At 46.8% G+C, this 25,335-nt stretch overlaps 1 protein-coding gene across 4 annotated transcripts in view; it reads right to left on the bottom strand.

Annotated features, from left to right (window-relative positions):
* Positions 1-586: 586 nt before the first annotated feature.
* The window catches only part of NCKIPSD (NCK interacting protein with SH3 domain), a 53,026-nt gene continuing 28,277 nt past the window's right edge, over positions 587-25,335 (bottom strand). For 2 of the 4 annotated variants that reach the window (XM_063411288.1, XM_063411291.1), the window contains 9 exons: positions 23,187-23,812; positions 15,957-16,127; positions 14,711-14,797; positions 13,199-13,337; positions 7,812-7,892; positions 6,472-6,600; positions 4,511-4,603; positions 2,818-2,990; positions 587-2,314 (listed from right to left, as the gene is read on the bottom strand). In XM_063411288.1, the coding sequence (XP_063267358.1) occupies positions 2,066-2,314; positions 2,818-2,990; positions 4,511-4,603; positions 6,472-6,600; positions 7,812-7,892; positions 13,199-13,337; positions 14,711-14,797; positions 15,957-16,127; positions 23,187-23,812 (1,748 nt within the window). In that variant the 3' untranslated portion in view covers positions 587-2,065. The remainder of the gene's footprint in view (positions 2,315-2,817; positions 2,991-4,510; positions 4,604-6,471; positions 6,601-7,811; positions 7,893-13,198; positions 13,338-14,710; positions 14,798-15,956; positions 16,128-23,186; positions 23,813-25,335) is intronic. The other 2 variants (XM_063411289.1, XM_063411290.1) reach the window with 2 other exon arrangements.

Raw genomic sequence — 25,335 nt, 5'->3', positions numbered from 1 at the left:
ACCTGGCATTCACACCCCTGCTCTGGCAGGGCTGTGCCCATGGCCTGGCTGGCTCCCTTGGCACAGAGCCAGGAGCAGAGACCAGCTTCCTGCTGCCAACATAGTGCTCTGCCCAGTACCTGCTGTCCTCCCACCACACAACTCCTGCCATCCTAGGCACCCCAGAGCTGCAGGCACAGGCTGAGGTTTGGGAGCACACATCTGTAGCCAAGGCGTAATTCATTATACTCCATCCAGACCATTAAACCCTTCTTTGCCCAGGTTCACTGCCCTGGCAGTTCTGCTGAGAAGCGAACTGAGTCCAGCTCTGCCAAACCCTTATTGTGGGGCAGCGATGCTGGGCAGGCCCCAGGAATGAGGGCTGTGCCCCTAGCACAAGGGCTCCTTCCCTCCACCCTTCCTTGTCAGCCAGCAACATGGTAGAAAAAGACAAGGCAAGAAGTAAATGAGGGAAAACTACTGCATTACCCCCATTTAGAGATCAGCACCCACTGCTTTGCCTCTGTGGGCAGCAGGCACTCAACCACCCCTGATGCTTTGGTGCCCCCACAACAGGACTGGGCAGGCAGGGCTACACTCATAGAAGTCCAGTTTAAGACATTTTTATTCTTCTGCAGGTTACACATAGTGTTTAAGAAAATACAGTATCCCTTTGGACATTCATACATTTTTACAGGGAAAAAGTAGGTTTCTCTACTAGGGTGGTTATTAAGCTTGGGCATTCCCAGGCTGACTTCCTTGCCCCCCTTGTCTGCCAGGTCAACCTCCCCTCAAAGCATTACTGCCCCAGTGCCCAATCCAGGCCTGCAGAGCTTGTGTCATCCCCTCAAGCTAACAACAAAACAACAAAACAAAACAAAACCCCCAACAATAACAAAAAAAAAGAAGTAAAAAAAAAAGGTAAATACAGTGCCCAGTATTTCCAGTTTCACAGCTCCCACACTAGCTAGTCCCACACTTGCGGACAGAGAGTGACCACACTGTGTAGACAAATATCTAAGAGACCCACATTAGTGTGTGTGACTTTCTGGACCAGGGAAGCAAGTTAATCCCATTTGCTAGAAATCTAAAGGAAATAAAAATAAGGGTTCCCCACAATTAGCTTAGTCACAAACAGCTACTGGACACTAGGCTCACACTGCCTCTGAGCGCTGCCATGGGAACAGGGAGGGCTGTGAGGCAGAGCTACTATGAAGCTCAAGGCTAGAAATGCACGTGCTTCATGAACAGAGCGTGCCTGCCCAAGGGCAGCCCCTCTGCTCGAGGCAATGCTGCAACAGACGTGGCAAGTGGCAGCTTCACTTGGCAGGACATGCCTTGGCCAGACTACTGTGTCTGGCCAAGGGCTTCCAAGGGGCAGTGTCACTCATATGGCTCTTACTTCTAGGCGCCACAGTGTGCAAGAAATTCAGATTTAAACATCACTATAGAAAGCAGATTGAAAAGCAGCTGCTGGGGTAAGACCTCCATGACCCAAGGTGGGCTGCTGCCCAGACGCAAAGCTGAAGGCTAGGAGGGAATAAAAGGTTCACTAGACAAGGCATTAGACAGCGAGCAGCTACTTTCCCTTGAAAGTGCCGCAGCACATTGGCACTAGCAGTAGGAAACAAAACAGATGTTACAAAAGCTTCTTCCAAGCACCAGCGGACTCCACTTGGTCACTGCAGGGAGAGAGATGCACATGGAAAAGAAGTGATACTCTAAGGCAAAGGCCTTTCTCTTCAGGACCTTGGGACACCAGTGCAGCTAAACATCCCCCCACGCTGGCTACTAAGCCCTCACAAGCTCTCTGCCCTTCCCACTAACACCAGCTGCCCAAATAGCTCCTGCTGAGTCTTGCAGGCAAACTACACACCAGCACCCACCCTGCTATGCCTGCCCCGGGCACATCCCACACTCTCTCTGCCACCGGTGCTTCCAAAAGGCCAGTGAATGCTGTCCCAACTTCAGGCCTCACACAGAGGGATACAAGGTACAAGGTGTACTGGGAGGGAATGGGGAGAAAGTGTCAACAAAAGATGTAGTCAATCCAAGTGGTTCAAACTCCAGTCCAAGCTGAGGAGCATTAGCTGGTACCAGAAGAGATTTCTGGGAACTCCTTATAAATCTCCAAGATGATCAGTTTCTCCATCTGGCACTGCTGGTCCTCCTCCTCCTCGCCCAGGATGCGCTGCAGGATGCCCTGCAGGTCAGCCAGACGGTGCTGGTGTTGCAGATAGGGCGTGGAGCGGATGATAGCATGCATCAGGGACAGATACTCCATCCTCAGCTGCCAAGTGGGAGGGGAGACAAACCACAGAGCACAGTGAAAGATCTGAAGTGAGATAAACACTCCATTACAGCATGAACACAGGAGCAGCTCCTGCTGCTGTACCATCAACCAAAGCACAACTCCAGAGGCACCCGCTTTTCCTTAAGTATCATTAGTAACTATGGAAAACTCTGCTTTTCACACAGCAAGAGGGAAAAGCAGAGCTCCTCCCCTGCCCTTGAACACATGCACATCCCCTGCCTCTTGCAACACCAAACGAGAGATTCCTCCTACTACTATTCACAGAGGGTCTCTCTTCCGAAAGGTCCTTGGTCAGAAGTGTGCAGACCACCAGAAGCCTGGCAGATCTTTCTTCAAATATGCTGGTGTGCTGGGCAGGAAAAATCCTCTCTTCCCTCCTCAGCTCCCGAGGTTTATTTAAGCACCCACAAATATTGTGTCCACCCCAGAACTCCACTCTTGCCTGGACCAGCAGGCACTATGAGGGGCCAGGAAAAACACCATTGCTTTGGGACTGTGCTCGCTTCCCCAATGCCCATGAGCACCTTGTCTCCAGGGGAGAGATCAGCAAGCTGCCGCACCAGGATGTCTATCAGGACCATCATGTCTGTGTGGTAGAAGATGCTGGCTGTATCCTTGCTGGCAAAGATATCCTGCAGAAACTTCAGCACTGAGTGTGGTGGCTGAGGTTGATGCTTGAAGATGCAAACTGGATCATCTGGGGGAGGCAGAGAGACTGTGCTGAGCCATATGCTCCCTGTTGCCCCTCTGCTCCATCTTCACTGCACTTCCTTTCATTAGACCCTTTGGAAAGGAGACTGCCCTGCCCTTGGCCAGCCACTCTCTGGCCATGGATAGCTTTTGTGCCAAAAGATCTCAGTCCCTTGCACATTGGTGTGTAATCAGGATGGCAGCTATGCAGGCTACCAAGATGAGACCAAACTCATTATGATTAGCATTTATCACTGTTTATGTTGCACTGACCATCCCAAGTGAGAGCACATTAGCACATCACCTCTCAGTATCTACTGTTTTTGCCCAACAGCCACCATTCATTTTCTCCCTGGTTTATTAAGAGGGGTCCAATAACCCCTTTGAAAAGCCTATCAGAGCCTGTACAAAAAATAAGCTTTCCCCAGAGACCAGCCTAGTACTGTCCCAGAAGCAAGAAAAGAAACGCTTCCAAGTTTAAATGAGCCACCGCATCCTGTTCTCTTGCAAAACACATCCCTGCAGACTCCAAGAGGGGCTCTGGGCCATGGCAGCTCCCCCAGCAGTTGTCAGGAAGGTGGGCAAAAGAGAATCATCTTCATTAGGTTGTGGCCCTCCTCTTTCTTCTCCCAGCTCCTCACTGTAAGGTGATCTCTGCAGGGAATCTGGCAGGGAAAGGGCTAAACAAAGGCTTTGGGAGGAGGCCGGACAGAAGAGCACCTGAGGGCCTGCTGCCCTCAAGCTGATATAGTGTGCAGATGGTGATTTGCAGCCCCAAGGAAAACTAAAGCCAGAGTAAGATGAGCTGCATCCATCACAGGATGGGTTATTTCCAGCAACTCAACCAAATGAGTTCTCTCAGGCAGCAAAGCCGCTGTGCTCCAAAAGGTATTAGAAAGCACAATAGTGGCCTACAGCACAGGCTGAAAGACCTAGCACTATTTTTCCTGCAGAGATCTCCAGCATTCCAACAATCTGCTCTGCAACAGCTCTACAAATACACTGGATTTGACCCCATGCCTGAAGCAGACACAAGGCTAACTCTCTGCTGGCAGTTCAGAAATGGAAAGTTCCACTCTAAGCAGTGTTTCAGACAATAAAAGCTCCCTCTCCATCTGTCCCCCAGGGCAGCACAGGCAGAGATTGGTGTGCCAGCACACATTGAGTCCTCTGCCTGTCCAAGGACAGAAGTGGCCCAGGACTAGCTTTCTTTCCAGACAAGAGCTTGCCTATGGCAGCTGGTCCATGCTTTGAGATGGAGCTGATCTGACCCAGAATTATGGAAATGGCAACCCCTCTTCTTTCCCTAGATGCCATTAGCCAATTACCTTATTCCTTGTGCAGCTCCATCCTCAGCAATGCAGACTATCACCCTCACAAACGACCAGGAAGCAGCACAGCCTGAGCTGACAGCTCCTCAGCTGCCTGCATCCTTGACATCCTATCCCTCAATGAGCATGGGGCTTGTCTCTCCAAGCATCTATGTGCACCCCCTGCCAGACACATAACAGTGCCACAAACACTCACCTCCTCTGTTCAGCAGCAGCAGCAGCTTCTCTGTGAAAATCTTGACGTTGGAGTGCTTGCTTATTGTAGTCATGATCACACTGTGTTCTGGAACTAAGGAAGAAACCTGTTCAGCATCTCCCTTTCTCTTCTGAAGACCAAGGTGATAAAAACCCATAATGGGTGACTCCTATTTCATATCATGGGGAGCTGGGGACTCTGGGGAGCTTTGGGGAACCACAGTCTGCCAGGGCTACAAAAAAGTTTCAGGCCACCGAGTGGGTTCCCAGGGAGAAAGAAGGCAAAATAAATCTGGAAACAGCACATGGAACATTTGGGAGTTGGTGCCTTCTCCGTATATTTGATTCATGTGTGGGTTCCCACCTTGCCAGCCAAACACTGGGAAAATACCTTGCAAAAGCTTTAAGTTGGCAAACATTACCTCTGCTCATAACCCTCTGCAGCCAAGAGCTCCATTCTTTGGTACCTTCTTACTTCCTATCAGCAGTACCCTTCTGGAACTTAGAGTCTTGCAAGTTCTCTTAAGAAGGGTCCCGGGAGCATTCCAGAAGAGGAAAGTTTTTCCAAGCACTCAGCACTGTGTGGTGCAAGGGTACAGGCTGAAGAATTCTAGGAACTGTCCCCTTGCCTGCTGTGGGAGTGATTTGCTGTAAAATACATTTACCCTAGTTTGGTGTTGGGTTTTTTTTTTTTTTGTGTGTGTGTGTATGCAGACTCAATCACATAAACAGCGCAGTGTGGCTATTTCTGTGGCCTGTAATATTTCACAGGCTGCAAAGTGTTTCAGGATCCTGAAGAGCGTCAATATTGTTGACAAGAGTTTTTAGGAGAGTTTTTGAACTAATGCTGCACCACTGAACTGCATGACAGATGAATCTTGCAGACATAGAGATAAAAAATACATCAATAAGCAATGTGAACATCATTTATCATGTTCTTAGCATCAGCAAAAAAGTCACTGCTCTTGGCTATGCCCCAGGTCGGGGGGGGTTATAATAATCCCCAGAAACACACTGCCTATTATGCATTACTGCCTAATTATTGCAGCCAGCAAGGATTTGGGTAAGTGTGGGAAGGGGTAATGAATGAAAGCAGCAGAGATATACTTAATCAGTCTCTGTGCAATCAACTTTCACATGAAATTAGAAACTTTGCATAATTTTTAATGGCACAACCCAAAATAACAGGTAAATTACTGGATATCTCATTGCTGCTTTATCCTCCCCCTCTCTCCAAAAAAATCAAGGATAATGTTATGAAGCAGATCAAGGGTAAGTAATTAATTAAAGACAATTGGAGCAACAGGAGACTGGGTTAAGGAATGGCCACTCTTAGCAGGACCTGGAACTATGCTCCAATCTTCCAACAGGCTTCAAAATGTGCAGGCAGAGGGAAGGAAGATGCTTTTCCCTAAGGACCTGATCTGCTGTCTGTCCTCATAGAGCTCAGCAGGGCAGAGAGGACAGAGAACAAGGGAAAACAGGGGAGAGCACAGTTCAGGCCAACGCTGAACCAATGCTGAATGACCTAGCCTCAACAACTTGGCATTGAATAACTTCAGGCAGTGTGGACAGGGAAGCAGAAGCTTTGCCAAGACCTGCAGAAGGCTGAGGACTTTTGTTCTGAATTGGTATTGAGAAATGCCCACTGAAGTGTCTTCTCTCCCAAATCACCTGTGCCAACAAATTAACCCCATTCATGCTCTGCAAGTACAGCCCAACAACTCTTTTGATTGGGCACCATGAAAAGCCCAGTGACAAATCCACTGAGCTGCCCAGAGCTGTTGGGCAGGGTCTCTCAGACCATTTTTTCCTCTAGGGTTTTTCACCATATTTAAACACAGTGTCATGGTGCCAAAGACTAGGAGAGCTGGTTGGTGGCTACAGCACCATCAAGACCCAGTGAGATTCTCCCTCCCTGACCACTGAAATCCTGCCAAGGCAGAGCAGCACCAGTTTAACCTGGAATGTGGAGATTGAAGGCCAGAAGGACATTGACAAATAAGTCAGGCAGCTGGTCAGTAGTGTCCGAGGGCAGCCCGTCCTCAATCACATCCAGCAGGAACTGCACAAACTGAGAGTTGAGATGTTCTGCACAAGGAGAAAGGGGCATTTACAGCACAGTGAAAATAAACCAAGCAACAAGGGACCATCCAAGCCACTTCTCTGTTCCTTTATGCTTAAAGTCATTAGTGGAGTGCTAGTCTCAGTCATCAGGGAATAAAGGGCTCTTCAAGTGAACTAGACAGACCACTGAAGCATCTTTGTGTGAGACACAGTGCAGGGGATTGCTGAAATTTGGTGCCCCAACTGAGAATTTTTTTTGAGTAAACAAAACACCAAATCCTGCTCTAGCTGTTGCAGAACCAATGCCACCAGTGAATGCTTCAAGGTAGGAAGACATTGGTATTCTTGACCACTGGTTTAATTAATTTCTTTTTTAAAAAACCTAATAATCTAGATCATTAGTAATAACCCAGTTTCCAATTCAGCCATTACGAAAGCTCAGGGGCTCATGCAAATAAGTCCACCTGCAGGAAAGAACTGCCAGGGTTACACAAGGACAGAAAACCAGGAGGTGTAGAGACTCATTCCAGTCTCTACTGCACCAGTTTAAATCTTGTACAGGTTTACCCAGTGTTAAGGTAAAGCTACTGACAAGATACTTATAAAAATCTCTACTGCATTTCTAGGAAAATTAAGCCCAGAATTTCCCAAATACAACACAGCCTTAAGAAGAAGTAGGCAGGGCTTTCTGGCTGAAATGAAAGAACAGAGGATAAACCAAGGAGGATATCTGCACTTCATTATTGGCTGCAATACCCTTAATCATCTCCCCTTTCTCTAAGAGCCTGAACTACAGAGGGCTGCACTATCCTGCTAGAAGAGAGACCAGAAAGAGGCCACATTATGCAGGTGACAGTCTTAGGGGGTGTTTGTGCAGAGATCTGGGATCTCAGTCTCATCAGCAGACAGTCTCCAAAGCAAGAAAGATGTGTCTTTTCACACAGGACAGATGAAATAAAATGCCACTTAGTCACGGGGATGGGCAAATCCATGTCACCTGCAGTGTGGAATTCAGTCCTCCACTGCTCTAACCCAGATTTATGCTGCTCTTAGGAAATCTGGCATCTCAGACCAGTGCTTCAGCTGCTAGGCTCTATTTATAAAGAACAGACCCTACTCTTGTTGGGCCTTCCACTGAGCTGTCCCCCACCTTGACATCAGAAAAAGTCCCTCCCCCATGCCTGCCAGCATGCCCCAGACATCCCAGCTCTGCAATGAGCACAACCCACTCTTACCATAGTGGTGATATGGCAGGGGCTCCCCCATGGAGAACATCATGGCCAGCACCAGTGCAGAGTAACACATCTTTTGATGATCTGCAAGACAAAGGTCCTGTCATTAGTTCTTCCAAGGATGTGAAACCTTTCCCCAGCTGCAGCTGGGAAGTCACACATTTAATACAGGCATTTAACACTGATTAGCCCACTCCTCATTCCTGTATTGACTGAGCAGTAAGGGTGTTTTTCCCTGTTTCAGCACACCACCTGCCTTCTGTACCGTGTGTTTCCAAAGCAATTTAAAATTAATCATAACAAGAGTCCTCTATTTTTTCCCCTCCACTTCAGAAGATCTGGGCAAACTTGATCTGAATAATTAAAAACCTCCCCTGCAGTCCCAGGACACATCCCATAGTTACGTAATTAGTGAACTCAGAAAAAGCATCCATCTGGCCAGCTCAAAATACTGCCTGTCCCAACCAACACCACCCCCAGACAGCCATACTGCTTGTTACCATCTCTGCACTGCTCTACTTTTGCTACCTCAGCTCTGCCTGAAGGTATAAAAGGTCCCTGGGGAGAGCAGATCACTGCTCAGGCTGTGCATCTGCCCACCTCCCAGGCTGCACATCTCCAGCACTGATACATCCCACAGTCTGCTAGTCCAACATAATTTTCACTGGCAGCAACTATATGTGAATGCTCCAAAGAACAGCTGCCAGCATCTTTCCTGAATTTTAGTTAATGGATACCTCTCAATAGATATTTGTAGAACAAAAAACAAACAAAAAAACAAACAAAAAAACTCAAACACCCCCCCCCCAAAAAAAAAACCAAACCAAAGAAAAAACCACCAAAAAAACAAACCAACAACACACCAAACACCCAACCAAACCAAACAAGTCGTGGAAAAGAATCTGTGCCCTCATCAAATGTAGCTTCTGTCCAGTTCAGCAAGTCTGGAGGCAATAGGAAAATGAGTATTATTATATATAGGTTACCATACATACTGGCTAAATAAAGTTCAGCTACATCTGACAGAAAGAGCTCTGGGGCACAAGGAAACTGAAAGTGTAATTATGAAAAACTGACCAAAACTACTTCTCATCAGAGGAGAAAAAGGCCCCTTCAATCTATGATGCTTTTCCTGGCCATACTGCTGCCCTGCACAATACACATCAGTTCAGTGCCCCCTCCAAACCCTTTACGATATTTCACTTCATGCACAAATCAACCCATCTCTAAGCATCTGCAACCTTCAGTTTGGTTTTGACTGCACAGGCTGATGCCTTCACTGTCTCCACTTACTCCTGGACTTAGCCAAAGGACTTGCAACATTTGGCAGTTCTCAGGTTTACTGTCAGCATCGGGGAAAAATACTAGAGTCATTCCAGCCCCATGCCCCCTGGAAAGTCAGCTCTGTCAGCAAAGACTCTCCACTCAAAGCACACACACAGTCACAGTTCCACATGATGCCTCAGTTTTCAATCAGCAAGTACTTTGAGTAAAAATACATAATTTTCGGCTTAACCAGTTACTACAGAAAGAACAAGATTAAGAGTTTGTAGACCATGTGGCAGCAAAGGAAGGCTGAAAACTGCTGTTTACTCTCTGTAAACAGAGGAGGATATTTAACGACTTAAATATAATTCATACTTCTTATATAAGAAGTTCTCAGCTGTAAGGTGACAGTGATGCCAAAGCACACTGTGCAGAAAAGGGATCTGACAAACTGGTCACCACATTTCTTTATTCTTTCCTCCATGGCTACAGGAGCTGGGTCTCAGAGGACACTGAAGTAGGCAGACACAGGGAGCTGCTGTTCTCATGTTCCTAGAAAGGCTTTCTTTCATCAACAAAACATTTTCTGTCATCACATCAGGAGCAATGAAATAAAGTGAGAGCCACAAGCCAATGATAAACTGGAGATGGCAGGGAAGAGCCTAGTTTTATACCTCCTTGGTCCATCTGCCATTAACTGATGTCCATTCATCTTGGTTGACAGTAGTCTACATGACTGGGAGGCAAAGCTTGTTGTATTTCCCTAAAGACGACAAATCAAAGAATGCTGAAACCAGCCAGAAACCCGAATTTGGGGAAAATCTAGATCAATCCAGGACACTCACTCTCACAGGCTCTACAAGTTTTTGGGAGTGTCCCAGCTGCAGCAGGACAAGACTCCAAGATTCACCATGCTGAAGAACAGATAAACTGTTAGTCAAAGCACAGCTTCTTTTTTTTTTTTTTTTTTAACCTTACAGAGCAGCACCAGTGGCTATCAGAAATTAAATAGTATCAGTGCAGCTCTCCTGAAGTAGAGGGGCTGCTGAGGGCTGATAAGCATTACTGAAGTAGCCATGACAGGTGGGAGAGATACAGCTGTTTGTTTACCAGCCTGCATTGCTGAAGTCTACTGAGACAGTGGTGAAAAACTGCAGTCATGCATGAAAAGCATTTCTCAGAGGCCTTTAAAAACCTTGCTTCCACCTTCTAAACACAGAAGTGTGAAATGTGGGCACTGGGAGCAGACACAATTGTCTATGACTGAAGGGAGAAGAGCCTGACAACTGACTTGCATGTAAACTGTGCTGCAACAAGGGAGAAAGTAATAATTACAGACTGGATTATCCCTGTTTTCTTTGGAATTGTTCTGGTTAATTCTGTCTTGCTGTGACTTATTATAAGATGTTCTAAGATGGACAGATGTGCAGGCCAGCTGCAGCAGAGAGAAGGAGCTGTCCAGAAGCAGAAAGACCCAAACATCTGCAGAAGAGCTGGCCAGCAGCCAACATGCCTGCATCAGTCCCAGGGTCAAGTCCTTCTTGCCAAAGGCAGCCAGCCATCCATACAGACCTTCTGCCTTAGTTGCTCTTCAATAGTAAGCCAGGAGGGATTCCACAGAGCTGCTGCAGCCAGTTCCACACTCCCCAGTTGTGTAGTGTTGGCACTGACTGCTTTGGATCCAGTCACCCACAAAAGGGATTAGCTATCCTAGCTGCTATTTCCCAGTTTCTAGTACCAAAATAAACTCAAGTTGTTCTAGAATTCAAGGTCATGTTTTCACGCAAACTTGCCATTTGCTGGCAGCACATGAAGCAGTAAAGCACCAGAATGGCAGGACTAATGCCCTGAAACACCTCTGAAAGACATACACATTTGGGCCAAGGATGGTTACTCCCCTGCAGCCCCACTGTGAAGGCTGAGAGGACTGGATGATACACAGATGCCATTGCACAAGTGCCTACCATAAAGCTTAGCACAAGGAAAGTAGCACAGGATGAGGACACTGATTTGTGAGGCTCCTGTATCCACACAGTGGTCTGTCAGCAAAGGAGGAGTAGCTTTTCACCCTCCAACTAGACCACTTTACAGCAAGGAGGGAAAAAAATCCTCACCTTGAGATGATGCTAGGGAAAGGGCGATGCTGCAGAGCTGCACCTTGGCAGCTCAGAGGACACAGAAGATCCATTTCTTACTCACGTCCACTGCCATAATTTTAGGACCCCAAAGCAGAGCTAAGACTTGCTGAGAGACAGGCCTTCTCCAGCCTAAGTACTACCTGGAGATCAGCAGAGATGCACAGAAGTCACATAGCTCAGAGCTCAAAGCTCCATACTCAAGAGGCTGAATCAGCTGTGCAGCCTGGGATGACAAAGCCCCAGACAAAAACAGCATCACTGCAATCAGACAAGGAGTAATAAGGGTAACCAGCTCACTCTGCCTGCACAAAGACAGCTCAGGAACAGTGCAAGAGACAGAACCCTTTTGGGGGAGGTGCACAGGATGTTCACTTGGAGACAGTCTTTGTAAATGAATGATGGAGGCACAATAAAGTTTATTTCTGGCAGCACAAAATCAGGAGAAATGTTGCTGCAGGAGCACGGTCACAGTCCCATAACCAAGTAGTATTTGCTTCTTGAGCAGTAAAACCTCAGCCTGGAGAAGATGCTTCTCAGGCATAACCAGATTAAACACCAAGAGTGTGGTAAATTCACAGCACAGGATTTATAAGTAGCAATAACAAAAGAGGAAGCATAGCCAACACAGGAGTAATACTTGCAGTAGCACCAGCCCTTCCCCCTGCCCTGAAATGCCACTCTCCTCACCTCTGAAATGCCTTCACTTCAAAGCATCTAAGCAGACACAACTACGAAGTCTTCTGCAACAGGCTTGATTTGCATTTCCCATACCCCTTTCCAAACACGAGATGAGCCCTGCTAATGCTGCCCGCCAGCCAGGCTGGCAGTCTGTGGTGGGATGTTGGGGACAGGAATGCCTACTATGCAGGTTCAGAGTGGTCATCTAGGACATTTACTCACCTCACAGGAAACAGATGGGACATATTCTCTTCAGACCTGTCAACCCCTACAGAGCCTCATCACCAAATTATACCTCTCCACAGCTTCATGACACCCATCAAACTGAAGGACTGCAACCAGGGCAGCAAGGCTGCAAACACCAGGCTGTTCTGATTTGATCCACGTGGTCACTCAGCAGCTACTCTAATTATGGGGCACAATTAGCACACGACAATGGATTTTCAATGTCCTTTTAAAAAAAATATGCCACTCCCAGTACTGGTGGCCTACACATTGGCTTCAAACTGGGGAGCAAAGCTGTGACTGTCCAGGACCAGGCATGTGTGGGGAGCTGGAAGGTAACACCAGGGGAGTGTTATTACATGTTCACCTTACTCTCAGGCTTTTTTCCAGCATCTACTTCTGGCTGCTCAGAAATAAAGGACACTGGCCTAAGCAGGAGCTCTAGGGCATGAAGGACATTCCTATTAGTAGCAGGGACAGATCATCCTAACAAATGGAGGAGTGTGAAGCAGAAGGAACATGAGGGCAAAGCCTGAGTATGGAAAGCAAAGAGCTGGGAGAACCCGGGCCATGGCACTATCCTGTAGAGGACCAGGACTGCCATGCTAACAACAGCACCATCATCTCTCTTGGCAGAGTAGTGGAGAGAAGGCCCTTTCCTTTAACCAGCACACATCTTATTCACCACAATGAAACACCACAAAAACTGGGTATAGAATGCTGCATAAAACTCTTTAAGAAACTGCAAAGATCTTCCTTGAGATCTGCAGGTGTCTCTTGTTGGCATTATGAAACAAAACTGGAACTCAAAATGTGTTTTAAGACATGTACAAGAAGTGACACAGATCATAAATGGCATGTTCAAGAGCTGGAGGGCCTCACCCTGTTGGACTGAAACATCCCTTCCTGCGCATTCCCCAGTTACAGCTGTAACAACCTGAATAACTTTAAAACCAGAAACCATTCCCCCCTGAGCACTGGGTGTGTAGAGCAGCTGGGCAATGGGGGGCCACTGCTGCTGCTGCAAATTGTGTAATGGGAAGACATATTCCCACAGTCATGGGAACAGCAGCTCTGGCTCACCCTGTGTGTGAGTCTGCATGTCCCGGGCCAGCTCCATCGGCAGCACAGAATTCACAAGCGTTGAGATAACAGCAGCATCCAAGTTGCACATGGCTCCAAAGCACTTCAACAGCAGCAGGCGCAATGGCACCCTGTGTTCCTGCAAAACCAATTTGTTAGATCAAACTATGTCCTAGAGGAGGGCTCACTCTGAGGCAGAGATACAGCTTCTAGAAGTTCCTGTTGTTGGGAAGCCACAGACCTTCCCAGGGTGACATGAAGCCAGAAGCTTTAAAAGCTTTTAAAAACAGTACAGGAATCACTTTACAATGATGTTCACAACTGGGCTGGCTACAGGTTGTTGGCATCTGTGGTCAGAGGACGTGGCAGCCAGAGCTCAGATCTGAGATGTCCCACATGATCCATTAAATCTGATAACTCACCAACAACCCATACCTGTCCCCAGCAAACAGATTGAATGTGCTGGGTAGCCAGGATTCTCTGAGCATACTAGGGTTTTGTGAACACTGCTCTGATTAAGGTTTCCTGACAAGGTAACATTTGCAAGCTCTCTTCAGAAAGTTTTGGGACATGCAAGGATTCCGGCAAAGATGATGCTCAGCCTGCACCTCCCATGCAGAAGCTCTGATGCTGAGATATCCTGCATACTCCACTCTTAGCCAACAACTCCAGGGTTCAGAGAACACAAGTGAGCCAAGCCCTGGAACTGGGCATGACAGCAGCAGGACAGGACACCCAACTGCTTCCTACCTGATAAGGCTTCCTTGGAATTGTGGTCAGAGAAGAGCAGGCAGTGAAAGTCAGAAGGCTCTGTTATGCCCAGCCTGCCTTCCCGCTGCTCTCAGCTATGCTACAGCTCCCTGATGCTGAGATCTGAGTTCAGACACAGAAGTGCCAGATGAAAGCAAAATGTCACAAGACTAGATGTGCTGTAGCTGGGGACTTAGGGATAAGATGGGGACAAGTTTTTTACTCCCACAGAGACCTACAACAGAACATTCCAGGAAGGAGAGGGGCAAAGCAACACTACATAGGTGTTTAAGGCAAAACTTCAATTTCTTTCTTTAAATACTGATTTCCTTCCTCACTCCCAAGTCTTCTACTCACTACTTACTTTCCTAAGCAAAATTATTTACTAATGCACAGGAGTGCATCAATTAAAAGAGCAATCACACCCTGTCAGATCTCCCAAGGCATCCTCTGAAATCCTTCCTCTAGATACCAGCGATGCAAATGGTGTCCCTCAACAGGCCAGTAAAACCAATGAGCTTTACCCTTGCCAAGTGCTAGCTACTACTTCAAAGTCTACAGCATTCTCTGCTCCTTCACACAACTTTCATGCATAGCATTGACATTAGCCAGCACTCAAAAGGGATATGCTGCAATTCCAGTGAGACCATAGAACTGCTCTATCCAAGGGAAACATCTTTTATACATTCATTGTACCAACCCTGCTCTTTTGCATTTTCAGGGAAATCTTAAAAAGAGATTTAGTGCATTCTGCCACCTTACCATCTGATAATATGCCACAAGGGACAGGACAGATTCAAACTCATTCTTCTTGCACATTTTCTTGCAAACTTCTGGGTCTGCATCTGTCTGGAAGAAGGAATGGACAGGTAACTCAGTGACACATCAAAGCAGAAGGTGCTGGCTCCAGGGACCTCAAGGGAGTCCACTTGCTTTCAGATCTCAGTAGCCCCAACATCTCACAAAGAAACTGAAGGCAGAGCACAGAAACAGGTAAAGAACCATCACTCTTCATCATCAAAGTGGATTCTTGAGAAACACCCCTGCCATAGAGCACGTCGTGGGCTCAAAATATCTAAAACGTGACCTGAACAGCACCTCATTGAACGCATCACACAGTTACATGGCGCAGCTCCAGCACTGCTACCATCCTGAGAAGTACATCTCCTCCCACCCCTAAGTTGTGAGGAAATGGTTGCACAAAACCCCACTCAGCCTTGCCCTGCAGACCCACAGCAAGGCAGCATAGGCTGTATGTAGAGTGACAAATACCCTGACATTTACTACAGAAAATTTACCTGTTCTGTTTATGTCAGAACTGGAGAGGACTATAAAACAGTGCCAGAGCAAACCCCACACCAGTACCCCTAACACAGACCATGTCACTGCACTGAGGACAGTTCCCAAGTCATCCCTGGACACAGCTGACCTTGTATGTACTAGTGAGAGTGCTGGAACAGTAATCCCACTGCTGCTCACTATGGGTACGTTCCTCTCATGTATGCAGAGATGTGTGAGATGATTTATACTTTTCACTGAAACAGCTTTAAAGCTCACTTTCAAGGCAACCAAAAATGTTCTTTGCATTTAATGAGCTTAACCCCACAGGTACCTCCCAGCAACAGAGGGTATATTAAATGGAAGATGTTTTAAATGCACTTAGGAGTGCAACAATCCTCACCAGAGACTTCCAGGTTTTCTGTGGGAGGTTGGGTTTTTTGGAGGTGAGGGTTTATATCCTCTTGTGATAGGTAAATACCAAAACTACCATGAACAGCTCAGTAATGCTTTTCAGAACAGCTTTGTAACACGGCATAGAGAGTAAAGGCAGCTCAAGAGCACTGCAGAGCCCACAGAGAAGGATAGGGCTTACTGACAGTAAAGGATGCACAAGAAACCTGTGCCCCTGAAACAGCAGATCCAGTGGCAATACAGGGGTAAAGGAGGTCATAAAAAGGAGCCTCATCAGCACTGTCTGCTCTGCTTGTAAAGAGAAAAATGTACTCACCAGGATGTGAAGCAGCTCCTCCAGGTAGCAGCAGATGACATTCTCATCCTCGTAGAGTGCCCAGCTGCGCTGCTGAGCATCATCCTTGTGCCTGGCCAGATCTGCAAAGATCACCTCCAGCCGCTGCTCGTCATGGCAGATCTGGCCCGAGGGCAGCCCCGCACTCAGGTTCTGCAGGACAGCAAAACCACTGGTTATTGGCGCCCGGACAGGTGGCTGTTGTTTGGGTGTCTGTTTCCTGCAATCTTGTCTCACGACTGGCAGCTGACTTCATTCAGTCAAGAGCTGGCAGTACAAAACCAGTAAGTTTATGACACATGTTATTTCAGATCTCATACTTTTGAAGCCTCTACCCTCTGTAGATTCCGGAAATCATACTGAGAATGGGAAAAACCAAATCAGCCTGGTATGTCCCAGGACCACTGCCAGGCAGCAGCTGAGCACCCCCAGTAAAACAGATATGTCCTGGACAGCACACCACCACACTGCACAGCTGCCTCAAGGCAGGAGTTCCCTCTGCTGCCCACTCCCTCCAGCCTGAAAGGGACAGATCTGCCTTGAATTCTTGGCTCAAGAGCAGGGACTTATTATGGAGCTCTTCATGTCAGCTGCTCTAGGCCTGGATCCTCTGCAGCAAGAACAGGAAATAATTCATCATGGGCTGCTTTGTTTTTGCTTCATTCTAAACAGCAGAGGTCCACTGTACACCACAGCTCTGAAGTGTGTAGTCACTCAGTAAATATTACTGGACACATTCCTTTCTCAAATTGCTGTCTACTGCATCCCCACCACTTCTGCCTCACACACAACCCTTGCCATGAAGGTCTCACTCTTCAGTTACCTCTCCTTTGCTCTTCCTCTCCTTCAAGGAAGAGGGGAGTGGTGAAGGAGCATTTAACCCACCTGAAGAGCTGCTGTGCTCTGGGTATATCACATGAATCACTTGGTTTCCTGAAAGCAAGGTAAGAAGTGGGGGTTCAGTACATGGAACTGAGCTGATCACAGGTGATGAGCTCAGGCACCATTAAGAGAGGTAAGGACTAATTTGTGGAAGAGCTTACATTATATGCACAAGAGTCTGGCAGCAGTGACAACAAGCAGCAGGAGATCACTGAGGTGGAAGAGAACCAAGCTGAGAAATTCAAACAACAGGAAAAACCCAATCACTGAGACCAAATTCCTAAAAAAAATTTGGATGTGGCTGTCTTACCACATGCAGCAACAAGTTGTGATCACTCAGTGAGAAATGGCCTTTATAACTTACCAGCCAGGACATCTGAAATCTCAGAGAAGACTTAGTCCTTCCAACAGGCTGGCCGTGCAGGCAAGGGCAGCAAACCTTTAGGCAGACTTCACTTTGGGAGCAGAGCAGATAGATTTTGTATGGAAACACAAGCCCATGTCTTGTGCCAGTTGTGACACCCACACATGGATGGCCAAGTGCAGGAGGTGCACCCTTCCTGCCTGTCTCCTACCCTTCAGCCCTTTCTGGGGAAACCACTCCCATGTTTAACAGTGATATCTTGCCTGCTTTAGTAGAGACAGAATTGATAGTCATTTGCTTTGGAGTATGAATTAATTTACGACCTCAAGTCCATGCTTCAGTTATAAAATAAAGAAGTTTTCTTGCTGCTTCATACATAGTTTTTGTCAGGCAGGTAATGAGGGAAGAAGCATGCAGGTTTAACACAAGTCTGTGTACACTCTTAAAATTTTGGGAAGCTGTCAGTAGCTTAGCAGAAAAGCAGGTAGCCAGATGTGAGAGAGCACAACAGCTTTCAAGAGCTGAGTACGAGCACCAGAATTTCTTTCTGAAAGGTGATTTATCAGAAGCAAACACATTAAGAGACTCACTTCATCTTGCCACTCCCCTGCTTCTCCTTAGGAGGGCTTATAGCACTGCAGTGTCACCTGCTTGTCCTCAAGTGTCCCAGCTGCTTGGGAGAGGGTTCTCCATTATCTGCCTTTATCACATCCTCCTCACCGGAGCACTGCAGGGCCAGTCCTACCTCAATCCACTGCTGAACTCTTTTTGGATGATCATTTTAATGAGTATTCATTTTAAAGATCACCCTATTCAGCCTCTTACCCCTAATCTAATTTCTCCAATCCTTCATCTGCAGCCCTTAATGACTCCACTGAGCATCAATCTTGGATGGACTTGGATGAGATCAATCCATTAACAAGCTCTTCCATCTTCCATGTAACTACACCTCACACTGTCTCTGTGCACTTTCAGCATCATTCTCAGCCCTCCCATCACCATAGTCAGGTCTCTTGCTTATTAAACATTTTGGCAGCTAGTACAACCTGCAGCATCATCATATGGTCATTTCCAGGAATCTGCTGGAGAGCCCATAAGCAGAAAGAGGTTTCAGTATTTCTAACAATGCCACTTTGCATTGTTTTGCTGCTTTAAATAGTTCCCTGACCCCAGCCCAGTAAAACAAGCTGCTATAGGGATTTCATTCTTCCTGAGCAGCCCAAAACCACTTTGGGAATTTCATCATAACCACACTGCTCAGAGGTGGCCACACCTGTCATGCAAACCGAGCTGCTGTCCTGGTTATTTCTTCTTTTCCCACTCCCACGCCTCTCTCGCCCTGACCCCATCAGCAAGTGCAGTGGATCACCAGTACCATGGGTACACACATCTTCTCTCTAAATGAGCCCCAAAGTCATATAGCAGGCTTTCAGACACATTTCATTGGGACTGCTCTGCAAATTCCTCCATCCTCTGGGCAGTAAACCATTCCCACAACATTATCCACAGAAACCAGACAGCTAACACTGGTCCCCAACACATGCAGACTGCAAGGCTCTTCAGCAGCTGTTAAATGAGATGTAACATGGTGCAAGAGAGATGCCTGTCTTCAGCTGAGCCAAATGTCCCAGGGCAGGCCTTTCACATGCACTCTTCCAGCAGCAGCAGGTCTGCTCCAAGCTGACACAGCCCCGTCCAGGGCAGGTCTGTTCTGCAGGGAGGCAATGTCAGCCATGCATAGACCTGTGGGTGTCACAGGGAGAAAACAGCACTTGGCTTTCAAGTTAGCTATGCCTCAGGAAGTGCTCTGCAACCTTCACTGCTCAGGGGTCCATAGATGTCCTCAGCAGCTCTCTGAAGGAATGGGACGATCTACAGTTGAGCCGTGATGGCTTCGTGCAAAGAGATTGCTGCAGACCGTCATAAAGGATCTACCAGAAATGACCTAGGAAAAGGCCTGCCTAGGGACTAATGCATTCCTCCTCTGCCTTCCACATTCCCATTTGTTACACTATTTCACTGCGGAGGAGTCCTCCTAACAGCCTTGAAAGCACGCAGCCTTGAAAGCACTCAGCTTGCTGACCTTCCCTTGTTTCTAGTGAGTGTGGGGACAGAGTTCCCCTGGGGAGAAGTTGAGCCCCAGAGCAGCCTTTGTGTCTCGTTAAAAGCAAGTCTCCTTTAAGCAAAGCTGAATCAATGAAGGAAAAGGAAGGCAGCATCAGGGGAAGGAGAGGGTTTCAGCCACATTAGCCACGAGGTTTGTCACAGCTTGTTGAGGACAACAGGTGCTGGTGATGGGCAGCTGGGAGCAGGTCACGTGTACTCAGCTTTCAAGGCTGAGTGCTTTCAAGGCTGAGTGCTTTCAAGGCTGTTAGGAGGACTCCTCCGCAGTGAAATAGCATAACAAATGGGAATGTGGAAGGCAGAGGAGGAATGCATTAGTCCCTAGGCAGGCCTTTTCCTAGGTCATTTCTGGTAGATCCTTTATGACGGTCTGCAGCAATCTCTTTGCATGAAGCCATCACAGCTCAACTGTAGATTGTCCCATTCCTTCAGAGAGCACAGCACTACAAGGGAAACCCCCTCCAGAAAATCACCTCCCACACCAACTTTCTGACTTGTTCCTCCATCTCCAACATATCCAAGAATAGTTTGACCCCACTCAGCAGCCTGGGCTCAACTAGAAGATCAATCCACATTACGCATCTTTGTCAGCAGTTTTCAAGCTTGAATTTAAGGCAATTGGAAGATGGATCTGAGTCACAACTACAACACAGCAGTGCAATAGGTAAGTGGTTTCTGAGTTCTCCCTCTCAAGGTGCAACTAGCTTGAGCATTGGGCACTTCTGGTTGTCTCACACTAAGTTTAATAAATCTGCAAAACCTAACCTCCTTAGACATGACATCTACAGTACATGACATCCCCTCCTCTCAGATGGGACATAATCCAACAGAGCTGAAGGCAATCACGTATCATCAAAACCTACCAATCCAAATGATTCTCTAGAAGCCCAAAGACCAGGGAGCATCTTTACATACGTCCAAGTTTCCAGTAAGTCCCCACGAAAGCCAGCTCCAGTTCAGACCGTCACTGCAGTGCTGTCTTTGTAAGAGGTTTCTGTCCCTTTGTGCATCTTACCCAGTCACTGTGACATTTATCAGGAGCTAGCTCATGGACAAGAAGAAGGACCATTTCCAAGGCCAGGCCAAATGCTGAAACAGGGAAGCCAAGCTGGCAGGTTTGCTCCTGCAGATCAGGGTTCCTAAATAGTATGGTACATCTGAAGTATCTTTCCTCAGGTGTGAGCTTCTCAGCATCCTCCTTTGCTGTTCCCCCCACTTAGTCTTACATTACTTCTCAAAAAGCAGCAGCAGTATGCTCTCCCAGCATCTTTTACTTTCTAAAAAAACCACATGCATGTACAGACTCCACACTGGAGGAGCAGCAAGGTAAATAAGATGGAAGTACTATTCAACCTTCAGAAGTCACTGGAGATAGAAGCAAGGTAATGGATTGTGGAATTGATTTAGTAAACCAGTGAGCTGACTTTAAATTAAGACTAGAATAGGAATAGAAAGGATATAACTAATTAAAGAACATGATGCAAAAGGTTGAAGCAGGCTTAAGCAGACCAAAGCTTTAAATCAAAGCTGATATCTCACTCTGTTTTAGGGAGACAAAGCAAAACTGAAAAATATGCAAGAGATTAGTTGCTCATGCATTTGTATGGATTGGGGAGTACAGGGATTTCAGAAGCTACAAATTAAAGAAGAAATGTCCTTGACCTAGAACTGACAACTCAGCAATAATTCTACACAGAAACCCCTGAGACTGTGGAATGATTTGGTATAATGAGCAACAGAAAGTCAACAATACTAATTTGTACCACTAAACCACACTAGTGAAGCTACAGCAGTGCCCACAGCTACAGCCAGCCCACAAGTACACATGACCATCCTTCCAACTGTTAGAGCTGGTCTTCTACACCAGGTGAACAACCTCACTGGGGACCAGGCCCCCACATATCAGCAGAGCTGTATCATGCGTGTGGGACACGGACAAAAAATGCACACCAGATTCACAACATTTACACCTGAGCACTGTACAAGCCCATCCAGGCTCTCCTTCTGAAAGCAGTACTGGTATGATGAGATATTATGAGATGGGACAGAATCTTCTGCTGTGTCTCCATACCTTACTGGTCATTTTAAAATCCCACAGATGTCCTAGATGACAGATACCATATCAGTTACCAGAAGATCCATTCTTGTCCCTACACCAGCATCACTTTCTTCCCATCCTTTTCAGGTTGGTCTGCAGCAATGGCCATGAAATTGAGGCTTTGAAATCCCCTCTGCAGAAACCTGGCACTAAACAACTTCTGTGGAATTAAGCTTACTGCATCCTGAGTACAGGTATTAATGATAAAAATAACATTGAAATCTTCGACAAAGTGCAAATGTCAGAAAACTGAACTTTTCAGCAGGCAAGACAGAGTCAGAACATTTGCTTGAAACAGCTAAATTCTTTTGCTGAATCTAGATCACACATTGACAGGACATTGTTATTGGAGAGGAAAGCAATTAACCACTGGGTTATGGCCACAGAGACTTGATGATTGCTTATAGGGCCCTCTATTCAGTGCAAACAGTCAACCAGACTATGATTTGATGTAAAATTTGAATGCCATTAGTCCTCCATAGTCAAATGCCTCTGAATAGTTCATTATAATCTTGCCATTAGCAATGGGATTCCAATCTTAGAAGTTTATATGATATGCACTCCTCAGGGCTGCACTGAGCAAGTGGGAGCTGAAATTTATTATCCCTTCAGTTAAAGCAGAGGGCTGCCCAGGTGCATTTCACATTTCAATGACTGATGCAGAAGGAGAATTATAGGATTATTTTGACATAAGGTTTATTTAGAACAAGCTCAAGATAATTGTCTTGGGTTATGTAACCAAAAAAATGTGTATTTTATTTCATCTGTTGAAACCCGTTGGGAGATTTTTTTTTTCTTTATCTCTTGTAACTCTAGGGGGGAGGAGGGGCAGATGCCTTCTGATAATAGACCACCTGTTAAAACCAGGTGGAACAGTGTTTCTTATCTCTTTCACCACTGTCCACCATCGGGGGGAGTATCTTCTGTTAATGGACCATTAAGGCTCACCAAGGACATGACACATTACATCATCCCATTGTGAGATACACTGCCCAGGGAGGGGGGAGCCAGCCGTTCCTACCAAGATAAAAACTGAGATGTAGGAACACAAAGTATCCACTTTTCCACTGGATTCTCAGAAGAAGACCAGACTCATCTCACTGCCACTGAACCTGTTTACAGGATCATCTCTACTCCAACGGAACCACATCTGTCATCATCTCTACTCTAACAGAACTACATCTGTCACTCCAGAAGGACTTATTTGGACTGCTTCCAACACCCTGGCCGACATGGTGTCAGGTCGTATTCCTGACTGTTTGCTTGCTTGTTTTTTTCTGTATTACTGCATTTGCATTTTTAATATTCCGAGTAAAGAACTGTTAGTCCTATTCCCATATTTTTTGCCTGAAAGTTCCTAATTACAAAATTGTAATTATTTGGAGGGAGGAGGCTTTACATTCTCCATTCCAAGGGAAACTCCAGTTTTCCCTTACAGATACCTGTCTTTCCAAACCAAGACAATAATGCTCCAACTCAGGGTTATGTTGCATATCTGCAGCTCATCTGGTGAATAAACTCACCTGTTTTCCACTTCTTTGCTAAGAGTACTGCAACCTGGCTTACACCCCTGAAACACCTGGTTCCCCTGGCTGGACATTTACCCCCATCTGGCACCTTTCCATTTGGGATCTCACTGCATTTCTCATCCCAAACATCGGGAGCTCATTGAGCTCATAACACCTTATCCTTGATGCTCCGAGGTGGTGTGCAGCAGTCCCCACTCCAGCCTCAAAAGTATTACCTTACTCTCCACCACAGAGATGAGTATCTGCTCCATGATGCTGCTGGTTGCGGGGACAGAGGTCTGGATGTGGCCAATGACAATGCCAATGGCCACACGGGACAGCTCGTAGCTGAGGTGGGTGTTCCTGCGCACCAGCTCAATCAGTTCGGCACCAATTGTCTTGGGCACGGAGGCCACCAGGGCACTGGGTTCTGCTGGCAGTGATTCCACCCCAGCTGCCTTCTTATCCTCAAGGCAGAGGTTGCTGAAGGCATCCAGGCTTGCAGGGGGGGGTGGGGCAGTTTTCTTTATCTGAGAAGTCTTCTCCCCATCCACATTGTGGGACCTCTGGGTCCCCCCTTCAGCTGGCAGTGCTGGGGCAGCCCTCTTGGACTGTGGAGATTTGCTGGTATCCTTTGGGGAAGTCCCATAACGGGAATGGGTCACAGAGCCACTGTCCAAATTGCGTGTGATCGTGGTATGTACACTCCGGCTTGGGACAGGGGGTGGAGTGTTGGCAGGACTGGAGGTGGATGTTGGGAGAGCACTCTCAGATACAGAAGAAGCAGTGTACAAGGTATCCAGGGATGTCGTGCTTATAGAGGAGGCACTAGAAGCTGACCCAGGAATAATTTCAACAGCATCTGAAAGGGAACAATTAAACATGCCTTAGCAACAGCATCAAAGGAAAAGAGAAAAAACCCAAATTGTTACAGCACAGTCCATTAAAAAGCTCATTATGCATTCGACCAGAGCAGTTTAACTCCTCTTCCTGCTGCACTTATCTTAAAGCAAAATTGTACCAGTTCTCTCTGGAGAATTCCCACACAATCATCTCTTTAGAAAGGGGAAACCTACTCTGCTGAGATGAAAACCTTTCAAAAGGCTTAGTGTTTTACACAGGGGAAGGAAGGGAGAGATGGACAGCGTGGTTGTTGAGATGTCCACAACACTCAGATCGCTTTGGTAAAATTTCAGAAGGCTTCAAGCATCAGCTCCTTGTTATCTAAACATCTTTCATACCTTTTCTATGTAGCCTCCCATGGGCAGCTCCACACAGCTCTTTCTCTCCTTCTGTTCTCTTCCTTCAGCAGTTCCAACTCACTCCTTCCTGTCCCTAGCACAGCTGCCTAACCCTGTCTGTCCCTTGTGCAATGTCTTACCCTTTCTGTCCCTTGTATGACCTTCTGTCCCTTCCTCCTCACAGTACAGCCAACAGACTCCAATGGACTCCAACCAGCTAACTCACTCTTTTATCACATCCCTAGCTGTGAGGGTAAGGCTGTTCCCACTCTTGAGTAATTAACACAGCTGCAATATATCAGAGGCAAGATTGCTTTTAGCAGTATCTGTCTCCCCACAGACAGAACTAAGGGACAGAAAAGTCTTTTCCCCCTGGGTTAGGCTTTTTCTAAGTTAAGGATGTAAGCACTCACTTTTGAAAGATGGTGCCTCAGAACTGCAAGACACAGAAGGCTTCACACACAAGCCTGCATCTCCCTCTTGCACAGACCTCACGGTTAGTACTGACAGTGGAGGAAACACTTGACTGACAACCTCTTTAGTCCCTCCCTTTCAGCACTCTTCAATATTTGATGATGAGCCCTGCAGCCCTGCTAGCACCCACTGATTTCACTAGCCTCCACACTATCTGCTCTACTGTATTTCTCCCCGCACCTCTAGTTTTGACTAGCTCTAGCAGTGGGAGTCCCATCTTCTATGGGAAAAAATCCACAACAAGCAAAGAGATACTAAGATTTTTCTTTCCTTTAACCTGGTCTTATATATAGTTTTGGTAAATCTTATCCATTAGTTTCTAGTGGGCAGAAACATATCCAAGTTCTTCCCTGACTACAAAAACAATTACTTGGACAAATAGTGGGTTTGCTGGAGCTTCCCAAGAGCAGCTGGTGTTAGTGCTGGAAGAGAAGGAGCTGCACCCCATGGGGAGCTCAGCTCTCATGGAAGGCAGTTACTCACATGCACACATGCCCAAAGGAAAGAGCAGTGGGACTGATGTGAAATGCCTTTGCTACCCTTTTGCAGGCAACTCCAACCCTTCCTGCTCCATCAGTGCTTGGAGCCCTCCACTAGTCCATCCACCACTCCTCCCGAAGCAAACACCAGCAAGGCAGAAAAACTAGGCCCTTCACTCCCCCATAGGTTC

The sequence above is a fragment of the Prinia subflava genome, chromosome 14 (assembly GCF_021018805.1).
Source record: "Prinia subflava isolate CZ2003 ecotype Zambia chromosome 14, Cam_Psub_1.2, whole genome shotgun sequence".
NCBI classification, from domain to species: Eukaryota; Metazoa; Chordata; class Aves; order Passeriformes; family Cisticolidae; genus Prinia; species Prinia subflava.
Note: the sequence above shows the minus strand (reverse complement) of the source record. Positions and strands in the feature narration are given on the sequence as shown.